Source organism: Vanessa cardui, chromosome 20 (assembly GCF_905220365.1).
Source record: "Vanessa cardui chromosome 20, ilVanCard2.1, whole genome shotgun sequence".
NCBI classification, from domain to species: domain Eukaryota; kingdom Metazoa; phylum Arthropoda; class Insecta; order Lepidoptera; family Nymphalidae; genus Vanessa; species Vanessa cardui.
The window spans coordinates 4,356,218-4,382,214 of NC_061142.1; the positions used below are offsets into that span (position 1 = coordinate 4,356,218).

General features: G+C 31.2%; 1 protein-coding gene across 1 annotated transcript in view; it reads right to left on the minus strand.

The window, feature by feature from the left end:
- The window catches only part of LOC124538272 (zinc finger protein 541), a 253,550-nt gene that overhangs the window by 19,137 nt on the left and 208,416 nt on the right, over positions 1–25,997 (minus strand). Inside the window, exons 5-9 of the mRNA XM_047115275.1 lie at positions 25,679–25,821; positions 8,352–8,470; positions 7,266–7,399; positions 6,712–6,818; positions 5,093–5,227 (exon numbers count right to left, since the gene is read on the minus strand). Of these exons, the coding sequence (XP_046971231.1) occupies positions 5,093–5,227; positions 6,712–6,818; positions 7,266–7,399; positions 8,352–8,470; positions 25,679–25,821 (638 nt within the window). The remainder of the gene's footprint in view (positions 1–5,092; positions 5,228–6,711; positions 6,819–7,265; positions 7,400–8,351; positions 8,471–25,678; positions 25,822–25,997) is intronic.

A 25,997-nucleotide genomic window follows, 5' to 3' on the forward strand; every position in this document is an offset into this window, starting at 1 on the left:
AAGATTCCAAATCCCTCTACGCCTTCCCATTATCGTCCTATTTCCATCCTTCCTTTTCTCTCGAAAATTTTGGAATCCATTGTCCACTTTCAATTATCTGAATATCTGTTGTCCTGCGACCTATTAAATCCACTTCAGTCTGGTTTTCGCCATTGCCATAGCACTACTACTGCACTAATTAAAGTTACAGAGGATATTAGAGAGGGTATGGAAAACAAGACTGTGACGATTCTCATACTCATCGATTTTAGTAACGCGTTTAATGCTGTCGATCATGACTTATTACTCTCTCTTATATCTCGCATAAACATCTCAGACATCGCTCTCCAGTGGTTTTCTTCTTATCTTCGGGGACGCAAGCAAGCAACTTGTGTTGGAACCGATAGATCGGACTGGTGCGATGTTGCTGCTGGTGTTCCTCAAGGCGGTATTCTTTCTCCACTACTATTTTCATTATTTATTAACTCTATTTCCTCAATTCTTTCATGCCAGTACCATCTTTATGCCGACGACTTGCAGCTTTATAAACAGTGCAGCGTAGACCACCTGGTTGACACTATTTCCGCCCTTAATAACGATCTCTCTCGTATTGCCTCTTGGTCAAAAAAATATGGAATTAGTGTTAACCCATCAAAATGCCAAGCTATTATTATTGGGAGCCCTAGGCAGTTAGCTTTAATTCAAAGCCTACCACCCTTACCTGATTTACTATTTAATAACACTGTTATACCTATTTCATCTAAGGTTAAAGATTTGGGTGTTTTAATCGATAACTCGTTGAAATGGTCTGACCAAGTTAATGAGGTTTCGCGCAAGTTTTATGCCACGCTACACTCCATCATGCGCTTTAAGAACTTTTTGCCTATTAAATCAAAAATCCAACTGGCAAATTGTCTGTTGTTACCAATTATAGATTATGGTGATGCATGTTACCCCGATCTTAATGTAACACTTTTAAGTAAACTCGAAAGATTGCATAACACCTGCATACGATTTATATATGGCCTCCGTAAATTTGAGCACATTTCTTCATATCGGTTAATGCTTAATTGGCTACCCATTAAAGATCGCAGGCATTTAAGAATACTATGTATTCTACACTCTCTTGTTTATAATCCACTTGCTCCTTCTTATCTTAAGTCCAAATTTAATTTTCTTTCCGATACTCATGTTAGGCATCTTCGTTCTTCTCATAACCTTCTTCTTTCTATTCCTCCTCACACATCTGGTTTTGTATCTAATTCTTTCACTGTTAACGCTATACGACTTTGGAATGAATTACCAGTCGTCATCAGAGAAACGTCCTCTAAAGATCTGTTCAAAAGTAGGGTAAAACAATTTCTCTTAAAGAAATATAAGTCTTAGCTTTTATCGCCTTACTTGGTTTCGTTCCCTTTTATTTTATTTTATTTAAGCTGTTATTATTACACTGTACTTTTAGTATTATTGTTAACCTTTTGTTACTTTATCATTAGTATATTATTAAATGTATGTTATATTTATAATATATATATTTATGTAAGTGTATGTATGTTTATATATATATATATATGTGTATATGTATGTATGTGTAATGTAATTCAATATAAGGATGGCTTTATGCATCTACTGTACGCTCTTTCTTGCATGTGCTAAGGTTGGCTGGTAGATAAGGCTATATAGCTTTAAGTCCGCCTTTTGCTCAATTTATTTTTTGTTAAATAGTTGTGCAATAAAGTTTTTAAAAAAAAAAAAAAAAAATATGGCATAGATTCTCTATTCATCTTTATTAGAAACTATTTAATCTTGTTAAATAATTACATAGTAAATTGTTAGAAATAAATTCCCATCAAATTTGTATTCATAATCTACGTAAGTTGTATACGATGTTGTTCGTGTTATATTTGAATATAATTTCGACTAGTTTAGCAGATGTAGATTGATACATAATTTTTCTCACGCGAAATAGATCAGCAATAATCTCTCCCTATACGCATAAATCTCATTAAACGAGACCATTTTATATTTCTAGTTTAATGAAAGCGCGTAAACACCCCTCGATCATGTCTATGGGGTCGGAACAGGTGACAGCTCCCATGATGAGCGGTCCAGTTTTGCGAATTACGTCCCTCTACTAAAATACACAAGTTGATTTTATTGTTGTGAGTTTTTTTTTTGTTCATATTACTCTAGTCTTCATTTTTTATGTAATTAATATATCTTACGTTATAAAATTCAAAGATTTTTAAAAATAATTCAGAGATAATTAATAAGTATAAAGAAAAAAAAATAGATAATTTATTAAGAAATCAAAGAAATCAAATGTACTAAAAATAAAAATTAAAATAATTAAATAATTTTCATAAGATATAATTATTGTACATAAATAACGATAGTTTATTCGGACCCCATCATTTTGTCTCGCGGCATGAGGGTCAGACGCAACTGAATTGTTAAACAGATGAATGCCTGTTTTAATTCACTGGATACTGGACATTCGCACAGCAATCCGCGATGTATCGGAATTAGCATAAGAATTTGTTTCTCACGGAGCATAGCTTCGTTGTTTCGTATTATTTGTTACGAATTATTAAATTCCGCTAATGTTATTCATCTAAGCTTGGTTTTAGTGGGAATTTTGTTTAATAATTTATTCCAAGTTTTATGAATAGCTTTAATAATTATTTATTTCATATGTTTCTGTTGTAATAATGTAATTATTTTTGAATGTTGTATAATATTAAACAGTTTCCTTCTCATGTTTTACTCTTATTAATAAATAGAAATAATAAATTATAATTTCTTAATTGAGTTTTCAAACTGAGTATGTTAAAAAAAATAAAAATAAAATAAAATATATTTCATTGAAATTCAAATCGCCTTTACAATGTGTTGCACTAATTAGTCTTAATGAATAATTAAATAATTTTTGTTATCATTTCGATTTGTAAACACAGTTTTAAATCGGAATCATTAATTAAAATCTAATTCATTTACGAACTAATTTCAATGAAGAAATAATTGAAAAATTATAAACTGAAACAGCAATTAACTTCTAACAACGAAAGCATAATAATCTCTATTCAAAAAGCTCATTTGTGAAATTCAAAGCGGTATTGGTTGACTTCAATCTGATATTATAAGTTCGACTAATACGTGCTTCGGCCCACAATAACATTTTATTGTTTTCGTTTACAAAGCGAACTATTTTCAATCGCGGAATGGTCCCGTCGGTACCTGTATTGTCTATACACCTGGTATGTATAAGAAAATTAATGTTGGAATGCTTTACAAATTGAACTCCCTTTGATAGAACGAGTTATTAAATATTTTGCATTTTGTTCCGTCCGTTTTATTTATGACTAAATATAATATTATTAAAACTATCTTGTTTTATATAAAATTGACTTATTTATATTGTTAAATTAATTTTTGAATGGAATTTAATCTAATTAAAACCGGTAATTTAAAAGCGTATGTCTATATCTCTATATAGAACTCAAATAGTTAGTGTTTATTTTATCAGCTACATCAGCTACGAGCTACGAAACTCTACGGTCTACTAACGTAGCAGTTTATAGTGCGTTTAGTTAGTGTTATGTTATGATTTGCAGTTCTAAATGTTTACTTAGAAAATTACAACCAAAACCTAAATGTGTCAAACTTGATTACTCTTTAATAATTTTTCATTCCGTAAAATTAAATTATAGATAATATTCAGATCATTGGCAGAATTGAATTTGTACTAAAAAAACAATTTTATTCCACACTTGAAAAAGAAACAAGTTCTTTGTTAATTGTACGATTGCGTGCGCGAATTTAGTTTTATATTTTTATTTAACTTATAATGTTATTTTTCACATCAAAGAAAATATACTTTATTGATTTTAACAAATAAATAGGCTATTCCAGTGGAAGTATACACAAACCTTAGATATATGTATTTCATGCGATTTGCTAATAACTCAGCTATTTTGTGCTCTGTTAAGTGTTTATGATTATATCTTTATTTATAACACAACACTATTACACTTAACTACCTACTTCCACTTTGATATAAAATGATATCGCATCAAGTTACTGACAAATGTTGTTTATTTGACTTTTTTCCTGTTATGGTTGGAATAGAGTATATCTTTTTTAATTTAAAGATAATACGGAGGCAGTCGTATGACAGTTTTATAAGTATTTAATATTTTTTTGTATATCAATCGACATAAATGAGAATTCTGTTTTATGGTATGAAAATAAACGAGGTCACCTGCACATTTGTGTTTTAGTTAACAATTTAATATTTTTTATATTTAGATATTAAGATTATTTGATTAATTCTTAATTAATTGGTTTAAAGTACCTTCCTATAACAAACTAATTACCTCTTAATAGAAAAATGTAATTTATATGTAAACAGTGATATATTTGGAGGAATTAAATAAATATTAAAAAGCATAAAAGTATGATGAGATAGACATTGGAAGAAGTTAATCAATAAATGCTTTATATACATTTTACACACATTATACAATTAATCCAAACGAGAATGTATACATAAAATATATGTTGAGTGATTTAAAAATTCAACAGAGTTCAAGTTTCTCATGCGAGAATGTGAACACTACGCGAATAGGGAGTAAAACACTTAGTAAACAGAAAGGGTGAGTTGAATCCCTGTTTAGTAGTAAATAAGAGGCGCTTAATTCACTACAAACACGGGATTAGCGTCTAAATACTAATGCCACTCATTGTGTTCTCTAAATACGAAACCGTTCTTAGTATACTTAATATATTCGTAATTCTGATTGTATCTATAAATTTTCGTATTATACTGGGATTAATTAAGAGGAACATTCATCTTAATTTATATATTATAAAAAAACCCATACACAAAAATGTGTTCATATTTTTTGCAACAATTAAAAAAGGTTTTCATTTATGTGAAGACCGATAGATGTAATTAATACCAAAGATATTTTTTCAACAGGCTAAAAAACTTTATTGTTCAAAACAGTAGACTTTCGTATTCGGGAGCATCTGATCAGTACGTATATTGCTTCATTAAGCTATGCACGAGAGTTACAGGAATATATGAGGTTTTTTTAATTATTGTACTTACTGTGGTGTTGGACTTTGGTCTGCTATTGTTGGCTTTGCTAGTTTTGGGGCGCGCTGGCGGCGTCGGCGGAGCTGGCGGCGTGCGAGGCGGACTGCTGTCGCCATTGTGAGGTCCTTTTTCCGAGCAGTTGCTTGACTGGGGAATTATTACGTATGTATATTTTTGTTGTCAACTTCAAATGAATTTAATATTAATGATATTGTAATAATAAATCCGATAAACCACGTTGAAAAAAGATTATTTACAAGAACATGATTGATTATTAACAGAAGACGTATTTTGATACTTATATTACTTTTTACCAGAAAACTTTTCTTTGCTATTTTCGTTTTTATATGACGTTTTTTTTACTAACATGTTTTTACCGTGACGTTTCAAATATTATTGTCGAATAAAAGCTCAATTATCGTTTTAAATTAAAAGACAGAATAGTTGACAAAGAAAATCATTAGGACGGTTCATTAAATGTGAAGTAACTTAGCCATCGCAACCGAGACTCTGGGTACTTCAAATCTAAAGGTACTTGGACTAACAATAGAAGCGTTTTCACTCAAAGCAATATAAAACTTAAATCGCTTTTCCTTATTAAAACTCCAGGAGAAAACATTCCCCGTTGATTTGCTTGAGCTATGTTTGTACTTTGTTCATTCCGGCGAAATTGTTTGGGAACACGACCACCATTATTCCTAATTTTTTTCCGCCCAAAACCTGTAATGGTAGCGTAAAATTAAAAGAGAGCAACGCGGATTTGGGCTAATTGGTTAATTAATAGGAACGTCCGTTGCCGAATTTTACACGCGGTCAGTTGGACGGTCGCCAGCGCGTAATAAAATGTCAGATTGAGCACATAACGTTATACGAATTTATATAAGGAAATTACTTTTCTTTATGATTTCATAAATTTATGTTTGAAACGAAGTGTGTTTCACCAGTAATTATAAGTAATACTAACGTTTTCGTTTTAGGATAATGTTATATAATTGTTATTTTAAAGAAATATTTTATAAAGTCAGATTTTATTAAAAATGTATACTTTCTAACAATCCCATAAAATATTTAAATTGTAAAATCAAATAAGTATAAATAGAATAAGCTACTGTTGAAATAACAACCGTGTGAAATGATTCAAATAATGGCTGTAACATTTCCCCATTAAATCGTAAATCCGATTATCTGTGCGAAAAATGATCGCGCCCCTCCTGTGGTTAGAATAGGCAAACACGGGTCGTATATAATAGGTACATAATAGAAATAAAAAAGTGATGATCACGTACAATTTTTTCAGTCCAATATTTGTAATTCTTGTTTACATAAGACTAATCAATACATAACCAAAACATTCAGATTGCAGTCTTATAAACCGGTTTCCCTTTCAAACAGCCGAAACGTGGTCAGGGAAAGTATTAAAACCTTATATGTATAAACATTTTATTGGTTAAATTACTAAATAATGACGGGTAATGTTCTTTTGGGCAGACAAGCTTTCCATAATCATTATTGAATAATTAAGTAAGCGTGACGTCATTCGATGTGTCTGTTCCATGTTAATGTAGGTGTGTGTTCCTTAATAACGTGGTTTTAAATCTGAATATAAAGACTGTTTTTTTAAAAATACTTACATCCGAATTTGTAGAGTTGGTGCGGGACGGCGATGTCGGTGACGTGACGCGAGACGAGCTTATGTCACGCTCGACAGTCGCATGTGTGTCTGATTGGTTTGTCGTTTCTATAAAACATTGCAAAAGTTAAGGATTTCTGCATTCAATAATATCTATTAAAGGCCAATAACGAATATCCTGTGATAATATACGTTACGTTATTAAAATTGTTCTATTTTTAATTTAAATATTATTTTTTTTATTGTCAGGAATGTATATTTATTTCAATTAAATTATAGATAATTAATAATAGTGTTCAATGAAAGCAGTATAATAAACTATTAATAATTATATACTTATAAAAGCAATACTTTGATTTCGGGCTAAATAACTACGTGTAAATTCCACTTCCATCGGCTTTGATGAGTTCTATCAGTGGCATAGTTGTAAGTAACATCACGTTTCACGAACGTGGTCTAGACTTGACATTGATATGACACGAGCGAGTGAACTCTTAAGCAAGCATCACCCTTCTTTTCAATCCCAATTAAAATCGATAAGCCTAGAACTCTTACTTGATTCAGCGGGAGGTTGATGATGATTCTCGGTGTGTCTACGTAGAGACCGCGCATCGCAGTATGATTTTCCGCAACCGTCTGCCTTACATTCGTATGGCTTTTTATTGCGATGTGTCAGCATGTGCCCGTTCCTATAAAAGAAAAAAAAGTTTCATTTATGCGACCTTGTTAATAACTATCGCTCGCAACGATTGATGGTTGATTAAAATTTAAAAGTGGAAATACTCGTACATTGATTTAAAAATAGAATGCGTGTTCCATTTTAAGTTATTTTTTTATATGTAAAGTTTTTATACAATATTAATATACTTAGTTAAATAGTTTAAAAAGAATAGTAGTCTGGTAACAATGCAATTAAATGATCATTCTTTATTTGACTAAAAGCGTAGAGGTTATTTATTGAAATATTTCAAGATACGATTTGGAGATAATAATTCGTTATAAAACTGAAACGTTTTCGAATTTGGAACCACAAATTAGTCGCCTTTGCCTATTAATTCAACAAATATAATATGTATCAAATTATATCCGTTTTCGCGACAAAAGAGCAATATTTTTAATCAGGCACCTCACTAATTTAACCCGGTTACAATTCACAAATAGGTCACCAGATAACGCGGCCACTTTGGGTCGAGTCGATACGCGCATTTTGAGCATTCATTAATATTCATACAGCGTTAGCAACTACGATTAAAGGGAGGACTTTCGGACGTACAATGACTTAACGGGAACCGAACACTCCTTTATGTTTTAGTACTAGTTGTTAGAATTAATTCCAGATTAACCTTCATAATATTCAAGCTGTAATTAATTTGTTACTTGTTTAGGAAATTGCTATTCAAATTTCGAATCGAATTGATAATACGTTCAAATACTATGTGTTTATAAAATATACATATGTATATCGAGAATGGAATGGAATATTAATATTTGTGATTTTTTTCATATTTATTTGTATCTCATTCTATTTATACGTACATATAAAAGTTGGGATTTAATTTTACGTTAGTTAAGGAAACAGTCTAGACATTTCAATTAACATAATTACGGTCGTATTTGCATGCGTTAGATGCATATACTTACAGATGGTCTTGCCTCTTGAAAGCCTTGGCGCAGGTTATACAGACGTACTTCCGTTCATCGCTGTGGGTCAGCTTATGTTTCGCTAGTGCTGAAGCGTTCCCGAATACCTTGTTGCAAACCTGTCGACAATACACTAAATATTACTATTAAATGATAGATGGGTCATGTGCAGGTACCTATGGGTAGGTACCACTTATCAATTATAGGTACTACAAGCAAACAGGAATACATTGTGTAAATTTGTTTATGCATAACGTACATACCACCTCAGATTTCTTGGTTTGTGGCTTTGTTGTATGCTGTGGTTTATACTTCAGTGCCAGTTTGTATCTCAAACGAAAGCTTCAGTTGTCAATGACTAAATAGTCTTGAAGTATACTTCATATTTTGAACAGTTTGGTTTTGTAATTTTCAGGAATTGTTGACATTCATCATAGTGTTTCAAAGATATCAAGACAAATGATTGGTTAAGTTTTAAATGTAATATAAAAAAGGCAATTAATGTTCATTTATTATAAAGAAAGTGTCATTTGTTTAATATATAAAATAAAGTATTTGAATAATACATTTTTTCAACGATGATTAGGAAAAACAACGAAAATGAAAGAAAAAATTGCATAATCGCAAAATTTAAAATAAAGTTTTGTTTTCGAATTATACGGAACATTAAAGATCGATATTAATCATGGCGAATTTTTGCAACATTAAGTTTTTAAATTGGTACATAAATAAACAAAATGACACGGTGATGACAAAACCTACAGAATTCTATTTACAGTCATTCATGTCTTATGAAAGTTTAAGCTAAATCGTCGATAATTTTCAACATTTTTCAACAATTTAGATAAAACACATAAATGTGTTAAAACGTATTCGCGTTCAAAGATATCTGATACAGTCACAAACACAACACAAACGCCGATACGACACCAAATACACAGCGAAGTATTCCCCGACCCGACGCCATTGTCTTCAATATTATTACCGTATATTTGAATATTTTACTCGAACCCAAGAGTTTTGGTAACGCTTTCTTGTCAATTCTGTTCTGCGAACTATTTGTTCGTATAGAAATGTATTTGTTGGCATCGATCCCTTTTTTTATTATACCATCCGAGTACAATTATATTGCTGTATTAGTAGAAAGGTTTTCATTTTATGTGTGGTGAGTCTGGAGTCGAGATGGCCCAGTGGTTAGAAGGAGTCGAGATGGCCCAGTGGTTAGAACGCGTGCATCTTAACCGATGATTGCGGGTTCAAATCCAGGCAAGCATCGCTGATTCATGAGCTTAATTTGTCTTTATAATTCATCTCGTGCTCAGCGGTGAAGAAAATCATCATGAGAAAACCTGCATGTAACAAACTTCATAGAAATTCTGCCACATGTGTATTCCACCAATCCGCATTGGAACAGCGTGGTGGAATATGTTTTAAACCTTCTCATCAAAGGGAGAGGAAGCCTTTAGCCCAGCTGTGGGAATTTACAGGCTGTTGTTGAGTCTTTTTTTTATATGACATCAAAACAGCAGTTCAAATGTTTCATACACTTAAGAAAGTATTTGTCGATATTAAAATACCTAATTATTAATTATTTGATCATATTAATCCACTTAAAATAATTAAAAGATTTTCAATTCGATGTCTTATATATTATTTAAAGCTCGGTTGAAATGTTTTTGTTACGGACCGATTATTTCTTCGTTCGTTCAGTTTTTACATATATAAATAAAATGTTTATCACTATTAATAATGTATGGTTCTAGTCTATGTTTGTCATTGGTATCCAAGTAAAATCCAATTACAAATACAACAAAAGGGTTACCTAATCTTAACCCACCACAGGGCGTGAAAGGAATTTTGTTAAGCGCAGCTGTCAATCGAGCACGTAATCGGGTCGAATGGTGACCAACCTACCGCCGCTTAGGTTGTTGGTCGTATAAATCTACCAAATCCCTTTTTCATACAGGTTACATACTGCCTTGATTCTAAATAAATGAAACAAAGTTGTACGAAGGACGACGTTTAATGTGTTTAAATGAATTAATTCATTTGTAAAAAAATTTAAGATAGTGTTTACTATTTTCAAATTAATTCGAATGTACATTATATTCACATAATAATCATAAAGTTATATTATTTTTTGTATGTAATATTAATTACTCTATTTCGTTCTAAGAAGGTTTAGCCTCATTGTGGGGCAACGAATGATCGCTTCTCAGAAACAAGACGTATTATTGTACCTAATACAAAATGAGCAAAATAAATCCCTCCTCTTTATCTTGCACTAAACGTTGTTTTATTTAATATTTTCACTTATCTATAGAAATAATATATTTAATATGCTTTTTCTTAATATTTCCAGATCTTTAAAATATTTTTTGATTTCATGAATATAAAAAAAGGTTGTATATAACGTATAATTAGTTAGTCACCTCTCACGGCTTCCCGTGTCAGCAATTTATAAAGAAAATTATTCGATATAAATAATTCAAACCCTATAGCACAAATAAATAATGAAATAATGTGAATTGATAGAAACCAGTAATTATTATTTTGGAATTGGATCATTGGTTCCAAATATTACCTTCTACATGTAAACAAACAAATCCCTTTTATAATTTTAGAATTAATAATATCTGACTTATTTGGGAATACTTCAATTAATTTTACAGAACATATCTCGAGGCTCTTATTTTTACATAAATAAAAAAAAAACATATAATGTCTTTAATCCAACCGAGTGTATCTTTCATCTATACGGTACAAAATAAGTCCCTTCGCCACAATAGACATTTCCTATGGGACGTGCGTTAGCCCAAAAAATCGCTCGTTTCTCCACAATGAATACCCATCGAATATAATAGACATATAAAAATATGTAATGGCTTCCCGTCGCAGAGCCCGTTAACTTATCTCGTCGACGGATCGACGTTTACGTAAGGTTTATGTCGTAGATCGTTTTTATTGGCAAATAAAGTAAGTGAAATGGCAATTTCTATTTGTGGATGCTTGTTTTGATGAGATTTAGATTGATGGAGATCGCCCTCGCATGATTTAATGCTTATAATATGATGGTGCTGACAAAGTAATTAAGAATATATACTCTATTCCAAACAAAAGACAAAAAATACCAAATTTAAATTTGACAGTAATTTTACGCGATGTCATTGGTCGAGAGCTTGTTTAATCTATGATATTTAAAATTAAAGTGAAATGTATGGTTAAGTGCAATGATGGTTTTTTATAAATAAATATATATCAATCATAAACTCTTGATAGTGTACAATATAGCTGAGTTATTAGCAAATCGTATTGCTAACTTTTCACACAAAGTGAGACAAAGTTTCTATAATTATTTAGGTATTTATTGGTTTAGAGTGGAGACGTATTTAAATAGACAGTATTAAATTATAAAATTATTTTATCAAGTGCGTATTTCTTTTAACATATAACTTAAGGATTAAGCGATCACAATAATCTCGGTTCGAGCGTTTCAAGATAAGTCCCTGCAATTTTTCCACTCACTGACACCGCTGCTCACTTTTTCCTGCCAATGTTTGCTTTTCGTTAGTGTTGCCAACTTTAAAAATTACAGTGACAACAATACGAATTTTATTTTTAATAACGTTATAAGTATATCAAAAGCTGAAGGTACGAACGTTCAAGCTAGTAGATTCCCACAGTCATTGTGATAACATAAAAAGGGATCTTTTCCGGGTACACGTAATAACGACTAAAATAAGATGACTTGGGTTTTTGATATCACTTTAGTTTATAGTTTGAAGATAAACATGGGAAACATTATGTGTACATATACAAAATATATTTATATGTTATATCACATATAAACATATTATTTATGAGATTTATACCATGGATACAGTTGATAACGGCGATGTAGTATAGAAAATCTAAATGATGTTTCAAAATGTTGATAAGACAAAATAATATGCTAAGAATAATATATTGATAGAAGTTATTCAAAGAACAAGAAATAATTAGCGGTATATCGTGATTCGATTATGCCGAAATAAAAGTTAAAACTATTATATTTGGCCGTACTTACATAAACTAATTTTATCTGTGAACTATTGTAACGTCAAGTTTAGTATTACTTTAAATTATACACAACAAATTTAAATGTAACCTTAATTTGCATAAACACAAAACTGACGCTTCGTGTACGACTCGGAGCAGACATTACTTGTAATTTTACCGTATTATTATATAATTTCGCAACGCGACGCGCAATCCAATGAAATTTGCTTCTAGCCGTTTTCCTGCCATTTCATTTCAAAAAGCCCGACCTAATTCACGGGCCGTGACCCACATTAAAAATGCATGTGAAATCGGGCCGTGCGTCTTCTCGCAACAATTTTTCACTTGACATTGTTTTGTGAGAACGCTCTCCGTTTGGAAAGGCGTCAACGAGGGAAATGTCCCGTCTTACTTTCGTAATTTTATAAGTGTGCTTTTAAAATGTTCAGTAATAAGAAGAATTACTTGTGAATAAAGTAATCTTCTCGAAACTTTGTTAAGTTATTCTATGTATGCAAAAGGAGGGTTCTTGTCCAAAAAAAAGAAAGAATTATCCTTTGTGTGACTGTCCTTCAATACAAACTTTTTATTTAACCCTTATTCTACTCGTGCCGGACGGAATATAAAAGTTATTAAAACAAATAAAAAAGTTCGTCAAGGCAGATGAACCTACCGTCTGCCCTCTGTACCAGTTTTGTTCCTTTTATAATTACGTCTATATATAACCAGCTATTATATAAAATAATTTATAAAGTCTGCATTTTTTCACGATTATATAATGACAAACATTTTGGGTAAGTTTTTGAATGGAATTACTATCAAGAAATAACTATTTTATTATAATGCTATATTGTATGAAACTACATTTACATACACTCACACACTCGAAATTCTTGAATTTGTATCTATAAGAGTACATTAGTATGAACGCAAATGTGCTTGAGCGCCTTGGCGGATAGATTGTGAAATAGGTATTTTCTATACAATTTGTAAACACTAGTTTGCCCTTTTAAACTTACACAATCGTTTTGTTTTATTTATATCTTTTAATTATTAAAGCTTTTTGGGTAATGTTATACTTATTTATTATAAAATGGCGATATTTTATGTTATAGAAAATCAGAAGTAACGACGGTACCACAAACACCCAGACCCAAGACAACGTAGAAAACTAATGATAGTCCACATCGACACAGCCTTCGATCGAGATTCGATCCCGGGACCCACGAAAACCGGCGTAAACACCACTCGACCACAGAGGTCGTCAAAAATGATATAGAAATAGTATAGATATAAAAATATTTTTACTCGATTATGGAATCCCGATATTAAACGTCAAGATCACAACAGTCTGGCAGAAGAAAAAAAATTAAAGTATTGCACGCAATGAAAAAAAGAAAGTTAAACATTTAATTTTATTAAGAGAAGGCATTATAAATACGTCTTGGAAGCAATTTCTTCTCTACGTTCAAAACGTGTCAAGTTATTACTTGAATCGATACAACTAAAGTAACAGGTGCAAAGGCCTAAGCTATATCCGTCATAATAAATAAAGTGTCAGGATTTCAGGATCATAAGATCCATTTTCTCGTGACACCGTTTCCGTGGAAATGTGAGGATCATCGCTGAGCCAAGGGACTGAGCAATACTCACGCAGCAATTTACCAACTCGTTTTTATAAAAAAAATTAGACAAGAGTGTTAAGGCGATTAAGTTCATGGATTTAGATTTCGAGTAATTTACTGCTTAATACGGACTCTATTGTTTTCTTTTCTGCTTATGAAGCCAGTGAATTGTATAACAAGTATTTCTTTAATTTATTTTATAATTAATATTAATTAAATATAGAAAATTACCCATCTATTTATATTGTTTTATATATGTATGTTTAATTTTATTCGTTTTTATGTTGATTCACAATAAGTTGAGAGGAGCTCTTAGCCCAGCAATGATAAATTTATAGGGTAGTTTACTATGATAATCTGTTGTTAATCGGATCTTGATAAATGTTTTAAACGATTGTTAAGCAAAGGTACTCTTTAAATATTAAAGTATATTTAGTTTTTGCATTTCATATAAGCGTGCGCCTCTAAAAGTTTTAAGTGGCTGAGATTGGTTCAATAGCATGCAATATGGCGCACCCTATTTACTCGGGCCGGCACGTCTAAATCGCCCTCGTATAGCGACGTGCCTGACGTGTCGCCAATGCAAATGAGCCGTGACGATTAACTCCATTGTCGTGGAACTGTCAAGAGTTTCCGCTTTAAGGGTAGAATATGCTTTGGAAATGAAAAGGTCGGATAAATTTAAAATTCTTCAATATTACTTTAATACAGAATTTTTGATCGATGCAATACTGTGATTTAATCTTCAAAAAAATTGTCTTACTCGTGTATTTGTAAGTGTGAAATGTAATAAACGCACACATCTACATTTATCTTACACATATATTAATCGAATATATAAAACGTCTAGTGCATTTACAAAAAGGTCACTAATCCTGTTTTGTGTGTTTGTCGTATAATAAAATACATAAATCGAATAACTCCTTAACGTAATCTCTCAATGTTTTCTGTTTTTCCGATCGCGGCGGCTTTACTTTTCGTGAATTGAATCGAAAATGGGATGAGTGCCTTTTGTTTATGGATTCTGTTTCTATGCGAAAAAAAAATTATTACGCTGCCGCCGCATGAACTTTAAATCTTGCCCTCAGCTTTCCAATGCAAAAATAATGATGTACGAAATTAATATCGACTATTTTGCATTTTCTTTAGTAATAAATTAACAAGCGGTAATGTTATTATATAATCGCATAGGTGAAACAATTATTTTTAGATTATCTCATAATAATCTAGCTGCTAGCCTATAAGGTTAATAGATACGATATACATATTTTATGTAACCCGGGTTTGTCTTACGTTGGCAACCCGGCTCGGACTAATAAAACTTTATTTGTTTTTTCTATCTAGACCTTCTCGGAAGCAGCCCAGAGCTACTAAGTTAGTAGTATTACACTCTCGTGCTTTGGAAACAAGCCGTTAGACTTTCGTCTTGGTTTCGGCAGTCCAACATGACTGCACTTGAGTTTCCAACCACATTTCTGCACTGTAATATTCTTTACAGTTAGCTTTTCTTTCAGAATGGAGCTGAGATGGCCCAGTGGTTAGAATGTGTGCATCTTCACCGATGATTGCGGGTTCAAACTCAGGAAAGCACTAAATATGCATGCTTAATTCGAGTTTATAATTCGTCTCGTGCTCGGCGGTGAAAAAAAATATCGCGTGTCTAATTTCATCGAAATTTTGCCACATATGCATTCCACCCATCCGCATTGGAACAGCGTGATGGAATATTATTAAGAGGAAGCCTTAACCCAATCTACAGGAAAAACTTTACTTTTTTTTCTTTCAAATTAACCGGCATGACCAAACGCCACTAAACACTTTATGTACACCATATTCGTTGCAATTATTTCAAATACTTAATTGTATTTTTTTACAAATGTGAAATGACGATTTAAAATGATTGTAAAACTCCACTCGAATAAATCATGTAATGTTGATTTGTTTCACTGGATAAATTTAAGCGAATCTGTTTTAATTTCTAAATTGATTGAACGCTACGTTCAATTTCATTTTCTAGTTCACGTTATGGATTAAAAATATTGATGGAAGTTTAAGCGTAGCAGATTTTTTCTATCGCGCCACATGTTTTTTTAAACTGTCTGAGCTTCTGATCAACTTTTCATATAAACTCGTTATTATATTTTGAAATATAGTTAAATAAATACGTTAACAAAATCAAAATAAACTTTATTCAAGTGGGCTTTTACAAGCACTTTTGAATCGTCATTTAACAATTAAATGAAGCTACCACCGGTTCGGAAAGTAGATTCTACCGAGAAGAACAGGCAAGAAACTCAGTAGTTACACTTTTCAATATTTAAAAAATACAAAGTCATGTTAGTTAATACAATTATTTAAATTAATATTAATATAACATTAGATAAAAGGATCTGTTTAAATATATAACAAAGGCTGTCCATCAGAGCATAAAAGTTGGAAGAGCTATCGATCCTAGTTGTCTTATTGCTACTAACGTTTCCATACTTCCGCTCTAGCGGTAGTGGTCGCCCTATATTACTAATTGGATGACGTACCCGTCTGTCGACAACATTGAATTAAGTCTATTATATTTTGTAAGTTATTTTGGACTTAAAAGAAAATTATCTTCCTTTGGCTTAAAGAAAAATCTTTGTACATGAACTTTCAAAGACAATGTGTTTCACATACACATATAATCGTATTGCGTAGTTCTTTGTGTGCGTGATTATTTTTGATGTCGCAATGAAGACTAAGTTCATTAATATTTTTTTATTTTATAAGAGTACGAACGTAATTATTTGAATGTCTTAATTATTTTCTAGATTTTATTTACTTTAATAACTCTTTGTATTCTCTACAATTTCAAATAGATATGACGAGATGTCTGTCACTTAATTTAATTGAAAGTTAAAAACAAAACAAGAAGTTTTAATTTATACTTTTTAATGCTTACGAAGATGTTGATGGTTGCAATCAATGTAGAATGTAACTATGTGGTTGCTATACATATACCAGTCATATTTATTCTTACAATACTCCAAAACTCTAAAGGAACAATTTAATAAAAGTCATGGAATCGTAAAATACTTCTGTACGTAGAAATGAAGCGGTGTATAACAATGCAATTATTTCAATGGCGCATTTTTTCCTCAGTCTGCTTGTCTGCGATTTCACCTCTGTTTTTGTTCTTGTGCTCTGAACGCCAACCATTTGTCAACCCTGTCACGGCTTTGTCTCTTTACTCCCTAGATTTTTGTCTCTTAACGTAAAAGGTAATTATTTCCATTTGCTTAATTTTGCTAAAATTAAAACGTATAAATTTTAATGTTTAATAATGTATTTACGTCTAAGGACATTTTTAAAGTTTCTTTAATGTTGTAAACGCATTCAGCATTTAAATATAGGCTAGAAAATATTATTATAGTCCTATTTTTATAATATATAACTTATCAATTAAAAAAAATGGATTTTTGAATTAAATTTATCGAAAATTATAATAATAGTGCAATAACAAGCAAAAAGCATTAATATATCTCAATATCGGACATATTTTTGCTCTTTTATTATAAAAACTCCAACCTCGAAAGCGTTTTATTAAATTGTATATTTATATAATTCGGCGAATATCTTCAAATATGTCGCTACACACACACGGAAGGCCTAAGTAATGTCATCTTCTATTTGCCCATTTGATACAAAGCAATATACGTCCGTCAAATTCACTTTAGCGGAGTGCCATCAAATGTATCATTATTTTTATAACAAATGTCCATTCTACTTGTTTAACTAACCGTGCCACATTTCCTTTCCCTGTCATAAAAACTGACCTTTTTCTTTTATGGTCACATGGACAATTGAGAGAATATAATGCGAATTTGTCGAGATAATCCAACACTTCGTAGATTGAACGAAGTTTACCTTTTTAAGAAAACACGAACGTCTCGGGGAAAAGCGGGGATTAGAGACCGAAAGGACTCGGAACACAGAAGAGAATGGAAGCGACATAAACTAAATTTAGTATCGGAATAAATATCACAGGCGAATTTGTAACAATTGATATAGTACTTATATACGTAATTTTTATAAATGTACCTTTTTCGTTTTTACTTGCTAATTTTAACAACAATGTAATTAAACGAACTATTGCATTTTAGTATCGGCGTAAGTTCTATAACATATGATGAATCAGAAGATATAGCTTAAAAAAATTACCAATCATGCTTAATTAAAGCCGCGGGATTCATCTGTGTTTTCTATTTAAATCTTTTAGCCTGTGGCCTGCCTGAGTTTAGGCTGCAGGATAAACTCCTTTCATGTAAAGCTTAACAACAAAACACTTCTCAAAGAGAAAGGTCCCTTTATACGTCTTTTACTATCGAAATTTATTCCATCTAACCTTCATCAATCACGCGTACGCCTAAACCGGTGACTGACGTGTTAACAGGTGATTTCATCTCTTTCACGCTGTAACGAATGTAGCGTGACATAGCATATTTCAGATCATTTTTGTTTGTTGATTATTAAAAAAGTGTCAATAGCTGCAACGCAAAGTCATTGACTGGTAAGTCTTCGAGGCTTAATATCAGCACGATGCACTTTAGTGTAGCGTATAATTGTAGTTGTAACGGATGCCTTAGGATCTTGTTAGACTGATACCCTCATTTTTTTGTACTATACTGACCGGTGTGTCAATTGTATACAAAAGTCATTTCAAAAATGCTCATTTTAACTCACTAAATGTAGTAAAAAGTATTAATTGTGTTTATTAAAGTAATTTATATTAGGTATAGATTATATAAGTTTCGTAATTATGAACCTGTCATGTTACAAAGAATATATTACATTGAAGAACCAATCGTAAACGTCCAATTATAGGACATGCCCTTAATTTTAAAAGATAAAGTTTCAGTACACGACCGCAAGCGTTCATTTGGAATTACCTGGAGTGGTTTGGCTGGCTGCCGAGATCGTTTATTGGGTCGCTTTAATATACCGGGTAGCGTTGGACAGCGTTTTGTTATTGCTATGAAGCTTACTTAACCTATATCACAGATATGCTATGAAAATAATGGTGTACTTAATTTTGATGAGGGATCTAAAGTTTTTCCTTTTTTCTTTAATATGAAATAATTAAAAACTCGGAGTCTTATACAGTTATTAGTTTTATATTGTAAATAAATACGTGTTTAGCGGTTGTCGTTTTTTTAGTATTATAATATATTAGTTTACAAGCTATAGTGCAGAAAAATAGAGGCTATTGTAACTCATTTTTAATGATAGTTTTTAGGACTATGTTTGTCAATTTTTTTTGGAAATATTAAAAAAATTAATTAATCTACGTTAATTATAAATTTTCGCTTGGAGATCGATCACAGTATCAATAACCATTACTTTATCAGAGATTTAGGTTCAAAATGAATTCACATACTTTATTTTACAGCACCAAAGTGGCCTTTCTACACGAGTTAGTATATTTATACCAACTCATGTAGCTTAAACTTTACTAAATCAGCTTGGTAACGTTCCTTATAATTACATAAGTGGTTGTTCAGTCTTCGATAAAACGGATTTTGATTGCCTAGCTGTTCTTAAAGTTTCTAAGATGTACGTAATTTAATGTTGGATGTGGTGGAGCTTATCGCAGGCTGGCAAGCGCCCAAGCCCAGCTCACTGCTGGCTTTGCGTCAGACCACGGCTCAAGTCCGGTTAAGTTAATGCCACAACATATGAATATACATTTTGTTTTGGTAAGCAAAATTTATGTCCGATTGTTTTGTGAAAATAATGTACGATTTAATCGCAGCACGTGTCAATGGTGCTGTTTTTTTTTTACATAATCTTGAAAGTAATCTGTTTAAAATATAAAAAATATTGCCATCCTATTCAACGAAAAGGATAGTTGATAATTATTTTGTTACGCTTATTTGATGAAGAAACAAATTGCTATACAGAAGATACAAATATTTTCTATATTTATAATTGAACATTACGATGAATATTCAAATTTGTAAAATAAAAATCTGTAAATGATCGACTCTTGGCCCAGGGCTAGGGCTTTATATACATACTTGTGGTATGTAGATCCTTTATATATTTCTTCTTTATCAACGATCACGATACGAATTTTGTATACAAATTAAGTAAAGTCAGTGGTGCTTGCCTGGATTTGAATCCGGAAACTTTGAATAAGATGTACGTACTCTAATCACTGGGTAATCTTTGTTCTACGACTAAATGGGTGTTTATAACAAAAACCATTATGAGAGGAAGCAAGTCCCAATAAAATGATACGTGAACGTTGAAAGGGGGAAATTCCCCACATATACAATGAGTAGAAACAATCCAGAAAAATATTAAATAAATTTTATTATTCCATTTTTAAAATTTTGAAATCTCTATAATTTTAAGAGAAATGTTTTAGTAGAAGCAACAAATACAAACCGAAGGTCCAACGGCGTTATTGTTCATTTGTAGCACTAAATTGTTTGATAACAATAACTGAAGTGTTAAAGCGATAAATTTATGTAAACGCCATCGAATTTGAACGTCGTTATAATATTAAATAGCTTGTTAAACTGTTAAGAAGGGTGCACATTTGTAACAGGACATAACTACAATTTATTCTAATTGACTTTGACTCAATATATTTATCCGTCAGATAAATAAAATAACGGTTATTGTCTATATTTTTAAGAATTAATTATATGGTATTTAGGTTCTCCACTTATATTACATATTTACCAAATTATAAACAATACAAAATTATATTTTGACGACCTCCGTGGTCGAGTGGTGTACGCCAGTCCGAGATCCTGGGTTCGATTGTTTGAGGTACTGTCGTTTGGATTAATCATAACCTTGTGTTATTATGTTGTGCTTTAGCTACATTGGGATCCGAGTAATGTATGTGATGTCTAATATTTATTTATATCTAACTATGACAGTTTGAATCACGAAATAATAAGAATCATTACAAGCAATAGTGGAAATAAATTAACAAGATTCATAAATAAACAGTTGAATACTTTATAAAAATTATGTTATTTAAAGTCAAATCGCGATAACCCAAAGATGATATATACAAGCCTTCAGACGTCAAACAGCATTAAACATTCTGGTCGCGTTTGAAGCTTTCAGCTTCCAAGTCACGAACTATTAAATGAAATAAGAATCTGTCATAATTTGGTTCGATAAAATGAAGAGATATCAGTAAATTTGATTTTGTTCTGCATTGACAACGCCGTGAATCGTTGACTTTGTTGATCATTTTATTATTTATGTATAAAATGTAATATATAATATAATATGATTGATTGTATGGTACAAAAGTCTAACTTAACGTAGATAAGATTTACTTTTTTTAGGTGCTTATATAATAAAGATTTTTTTTATGTTTATAATACGTAAATACAATTACATTTTTTCCGAGGCTTCTGACTTCTGAGTTTCTAAATGTAAGTATTTATTATATGGGATTTTATAATATGTTTAAAAAAATACTATAAAGAAACGACATTATTAAAGCAACTACATAAAATTGAAACTAGTAACTTTGATTGTCTTTATAAACAAATATTTCTTATGAAGTAATAAATAACATCGCAACTGCTACAAAGTTGTTTATTTTAAATGGCATTAATATTCCGCTTAGTATCTTGTCTGTTGTTGCTAAGCTTATTTCGATATAAATTGTTTGAATACCAGCCCAGTAGTACTTAATAAATTAATTAGTATTTCATAAATTATATCTTAGATCATACAAACACTCAATCTTTAAACAAAATCAACATCAACCTTATTCAAGTAGGCTTTTACAAGCACTTTTGAAACTTCATGAAACGACTATATTAAGTGAAGCTACCACTGGTTCGGCATGTAGATTCTAACGAGGAGAATCGGTAAGAAACTCAGTACTTAAACACTACTATATATGTCTATGCTATTATGTATGTATGAAGTCAACAAGTATTGACTCCAGGCTTTTAATCAACATTTAAACTTGTTTATTATAAATCTTACCAGTTCATAAAGAAACATTTCCGGTCTCAAAATAACTGCCTTATTTATTTAGTAATCAAATATACAAAATAATTATACATATTTGTAACATGTCTGGAGGTCGTTTCATGCTCAAGGTGTGCTATTGTCCATGCAGTAGTTTGTTTCATAGCAACTTTTAGCATTCAAACGTCCGTTGACAGTTCTTCGAAGCATATATATTATTTTTATAGTGTTTTATTTTAAGATGTTCGATCCGTTCGGTTCGTAATTGCTTGATTAATTATTAGGAAAGCGAGATGGGGTTAAAACGAGACGAGGGTCGGAGATCCACGGCGACATCAATAAGCCTTAATTGGCAAGGACCATCAAGGCTATTAGCCGGCCCAATTAGCAGTATCAGTTCAAATCTCATTCCGACATTAAAACAACTTGGTATCTGATTATATTATGGAGCCTTTGTAAGTTATTCTGTGGAGTCTGCTGAATGATGGAATTATGGCAGCGGGGATTGCCGCAATGGTGAGGGAAATACAAAAGCAATATTAAACATTTTATGTTTATCAAAATTATAAAATGTTAATTCAATAGTTGATCGAGTACCCAGCATAAATAAGTTGGTATTTAGTAGAATTAATTCTCTCTAATTTTGCGGTATTATAATAATAATCTTTATTTAGTTACAGATATAAATTAAATGATATATTTTGTATTGAATGCTGTAATTTTTCTTATCTATCGGAGTCGAAAGGGGTGTTGTTCTTGGCAGCAGCTAGTATCTTTGATCGCGTTCGGCTGACCTATAAACATACTTTCTGAAATCGCTATTCCTTTGGATGAGGGAATCTATTGATATATTCCGTATTTCCCGCATAAGATCCTCTTTCGATATATTTCCAATAATTTATGATTGCTGAGGATAATACATGCAGCCCAGCCGTTAACTCATGAAGTCTTTTATAATATTGGTTCTTATGCTCACAAAATATTCTCTTTTGCCCTTTCTGCAATCAATTAAACTTACCCCTTAGATTACGAAGAGAGATTATAATTCATCTCGTGCTCGGAAAACATCGTGAGGAAACCTGCATGTGTCTAGTTTTCTCGAAATTCTGCCACATGTGCATTCCAGCAACCCGCATTGGAACAGGTTGGAGGTATTATGTGAATACTTCATGTCTATTATACTTTGAACATTTAGGTCCTGATGGCTCTGTGGTTATAAGACTTGAGTTTAATCTGATTATTCTGAGTTCAAGCCCGGGGTAAGGGGGACTGTTATTTGTTTAATTCGTGTTTATAATTCATCTCGAGTTCGGCGGTGAATCACATAGTGGGGAAACGAGCACGTGGTGGATGGTAACCTCACACTTTAGTTTTTGGTTCCAGTAATGGGTAAAAATAACTATAATAAATAATACTCTAGTTTTAATAACATTAAATGCTTAAATATATATATACAAATATGAACTAAAACTAGTTTTAATTAAATTAAGTGAATATAATTCAGCGATGATAAATTAACAATTTATATGACTCATGGTATAACTATTAATTAAAATATTATATTTGTTTATATGAGCGAGATATACTCGACGGTATAGAAAAAACGTGTGCGTTAATATCCCGTTTAATAACAAAAGCATGATCCACCGGGAGGAGCAGTAACGCTCAGACGGATGAAATCACGCAGAAGGCTGTAATTTAAAAAAGCAATTAATGACTATTAGGTATTGAACGAATTCCGAACTTAAAGTTCGCTTCGTTCATGGGCAAAGACTTAAAAGAAATTAAAAAGTTATCTAAAGGTAAATTTAAATAACGAACTTTAATTCAGAAGATAAGTCGTAATTACACTTCCGCGAAAAAGTTTTTAATAGATTATACCAACTTTTTAAAAAACTGCTTAAACGTATATGCCAAATACAGATGGTATTTTATAAAGTAATTAATAAAGAACTACTTTTATAAAAGCTTTTTTAGTTTTACATAATACCTATACAAATCAATATATATTAATTAAAATTTGAATATAATTTAAGATGAAGCTTCTAATGATTCTATTAAATAAGTATTAAATATAATATTCTTTAAATTATTTCCTATTGAGACACGTGCCAAAGAAACAGATTGATCAATAATTTATTATTCATAAACATCGATACTAAAAGAGGTCTTAAATATAGGAAGGTTATAGCCCATTATTTAAAAAAAAATATCTTATAATAATGTATTGAAGTAATATATGTATATTTTGTAAGTGTAGGTATGTTAAATTTTTTTTATATGGTCAAATCTTGTAAACCCACTCAGATTTAGTTATTATTTTTGCCTGTCTTTACAAAAATGTAAAATTAATGTATTTTTGATTATGTAAACTCTTTTTTAAATCGTATTTACTCCTTTTTCAATTCTACTATAGTTAAAATGAAAATCTAAATTTCAAATATATCACATTCCTTGTTTTATATTAGGCATGTTTATATGTTCTTCAGGGGTGCGTATGTGTTTGTAATTTAAACGTACGTGTGTACATCTGTGTGCTTCTCATAATGTCGGAAGACAAATAGAAGCAATCGCCATGGTCCATCGGTCATTAGGGGAAGGAAACTAACCGGAACGGCGATATTACCCCATGTCTTAATTCTTTACGACGATTCTTTGTCTTTGAGACAAATCGAATATCATTCTTATTACTATAAGCAATAAGACAGAATTCAAATAACGGCATCATACTGGATGTTATTTTTTTCCTCATTTATAAAATATGAAGGATAATGGAAATGAAAGACTATATGAGAGAACGAGATAAAATGTTAATTAATATATTCTATAAAAAAATTCTTTGAATTTTTGTTTTTAGATACAATTTACTTGTCAAGCAATGATAACAGATAACTTGAAAATGATATAGTCGCTTGGAATTGTAACACTGACCGGCCTAGTATTTATTTACGTATTTATATAATAATACAACTTTAAGATTGAAGAGCAAACATACAAAATATCATATTTGTTTTTATTATAGGTAAATTCAAATTCCCGGCATTTCTCTACTGTAATTAGATGTATTATCCATACATAACTTCTAGGGTCACTCAATTCATTGATGAGCTGAATTAACATCTATTGCCTACTTTAAATTATCTAATACTTTGTTTCAATTATAAAACTTTCGAGATGTTTATTTGACGATGATCTATCATTAGTACTATCAGTAGAATCTTAAATTGATTACAATATTTTTTTTCTATGTTTATTTTATTTCGATATACCAATTAAGTAACCGTAAAGTTTTACAGTACTGTCTGGAATATTATCTGGAATAATTAAAAAATATGTATCGAATTAATCGCTAACATAAGGGATGTACATATATGGAGTTAGAATTATCTTCTCGATTACCGTTGTTTGTCGATAATTTCAAAGAGTAACGTAATTTAATTAAATGATATAAATATTGAAGATAAAAAAAAACTATAGCTGTACATAGTACAAGTAGCATTTAACCATATTGATTGTAGTTAAACAATACTGTTCAAAACAAAAAGTTATTTAAGTATTATAGATTTTCTGACTTCTATTATTTAAAATTTTATACTATTTGTATATAGATTCTTAATAAATATACTTGTGTAATGTTAGTACTGAAAATAAATTGAAAACTTAAGCTGTGTCTACACTTACTTGACATTGTTGCGGTCCTTGCCGGTTAGGGGAGGCGGGTTTGGGCCGCACCTTCTTAGCCAGCGGTCGCGCGTCCAGACCCGTTACTGCCACCGAGACAGTGGTGATGCCACTTAAGCTGGACGACGAGGATGTTGTGCAATCTATGAAATAAACAATTCGAATTATAAAAAAAATCTTCCTTTTTTAAAAATTAAGCTGGACGACGAGGATGTTTGTCAATCTATGAAATAAATAATTTGAATTCTAAAAAAACGTTCCTTTTTTAAAAACAAGCTGGACAACGAAGATGTTGGGCAATCTATGAAATAAACAATTC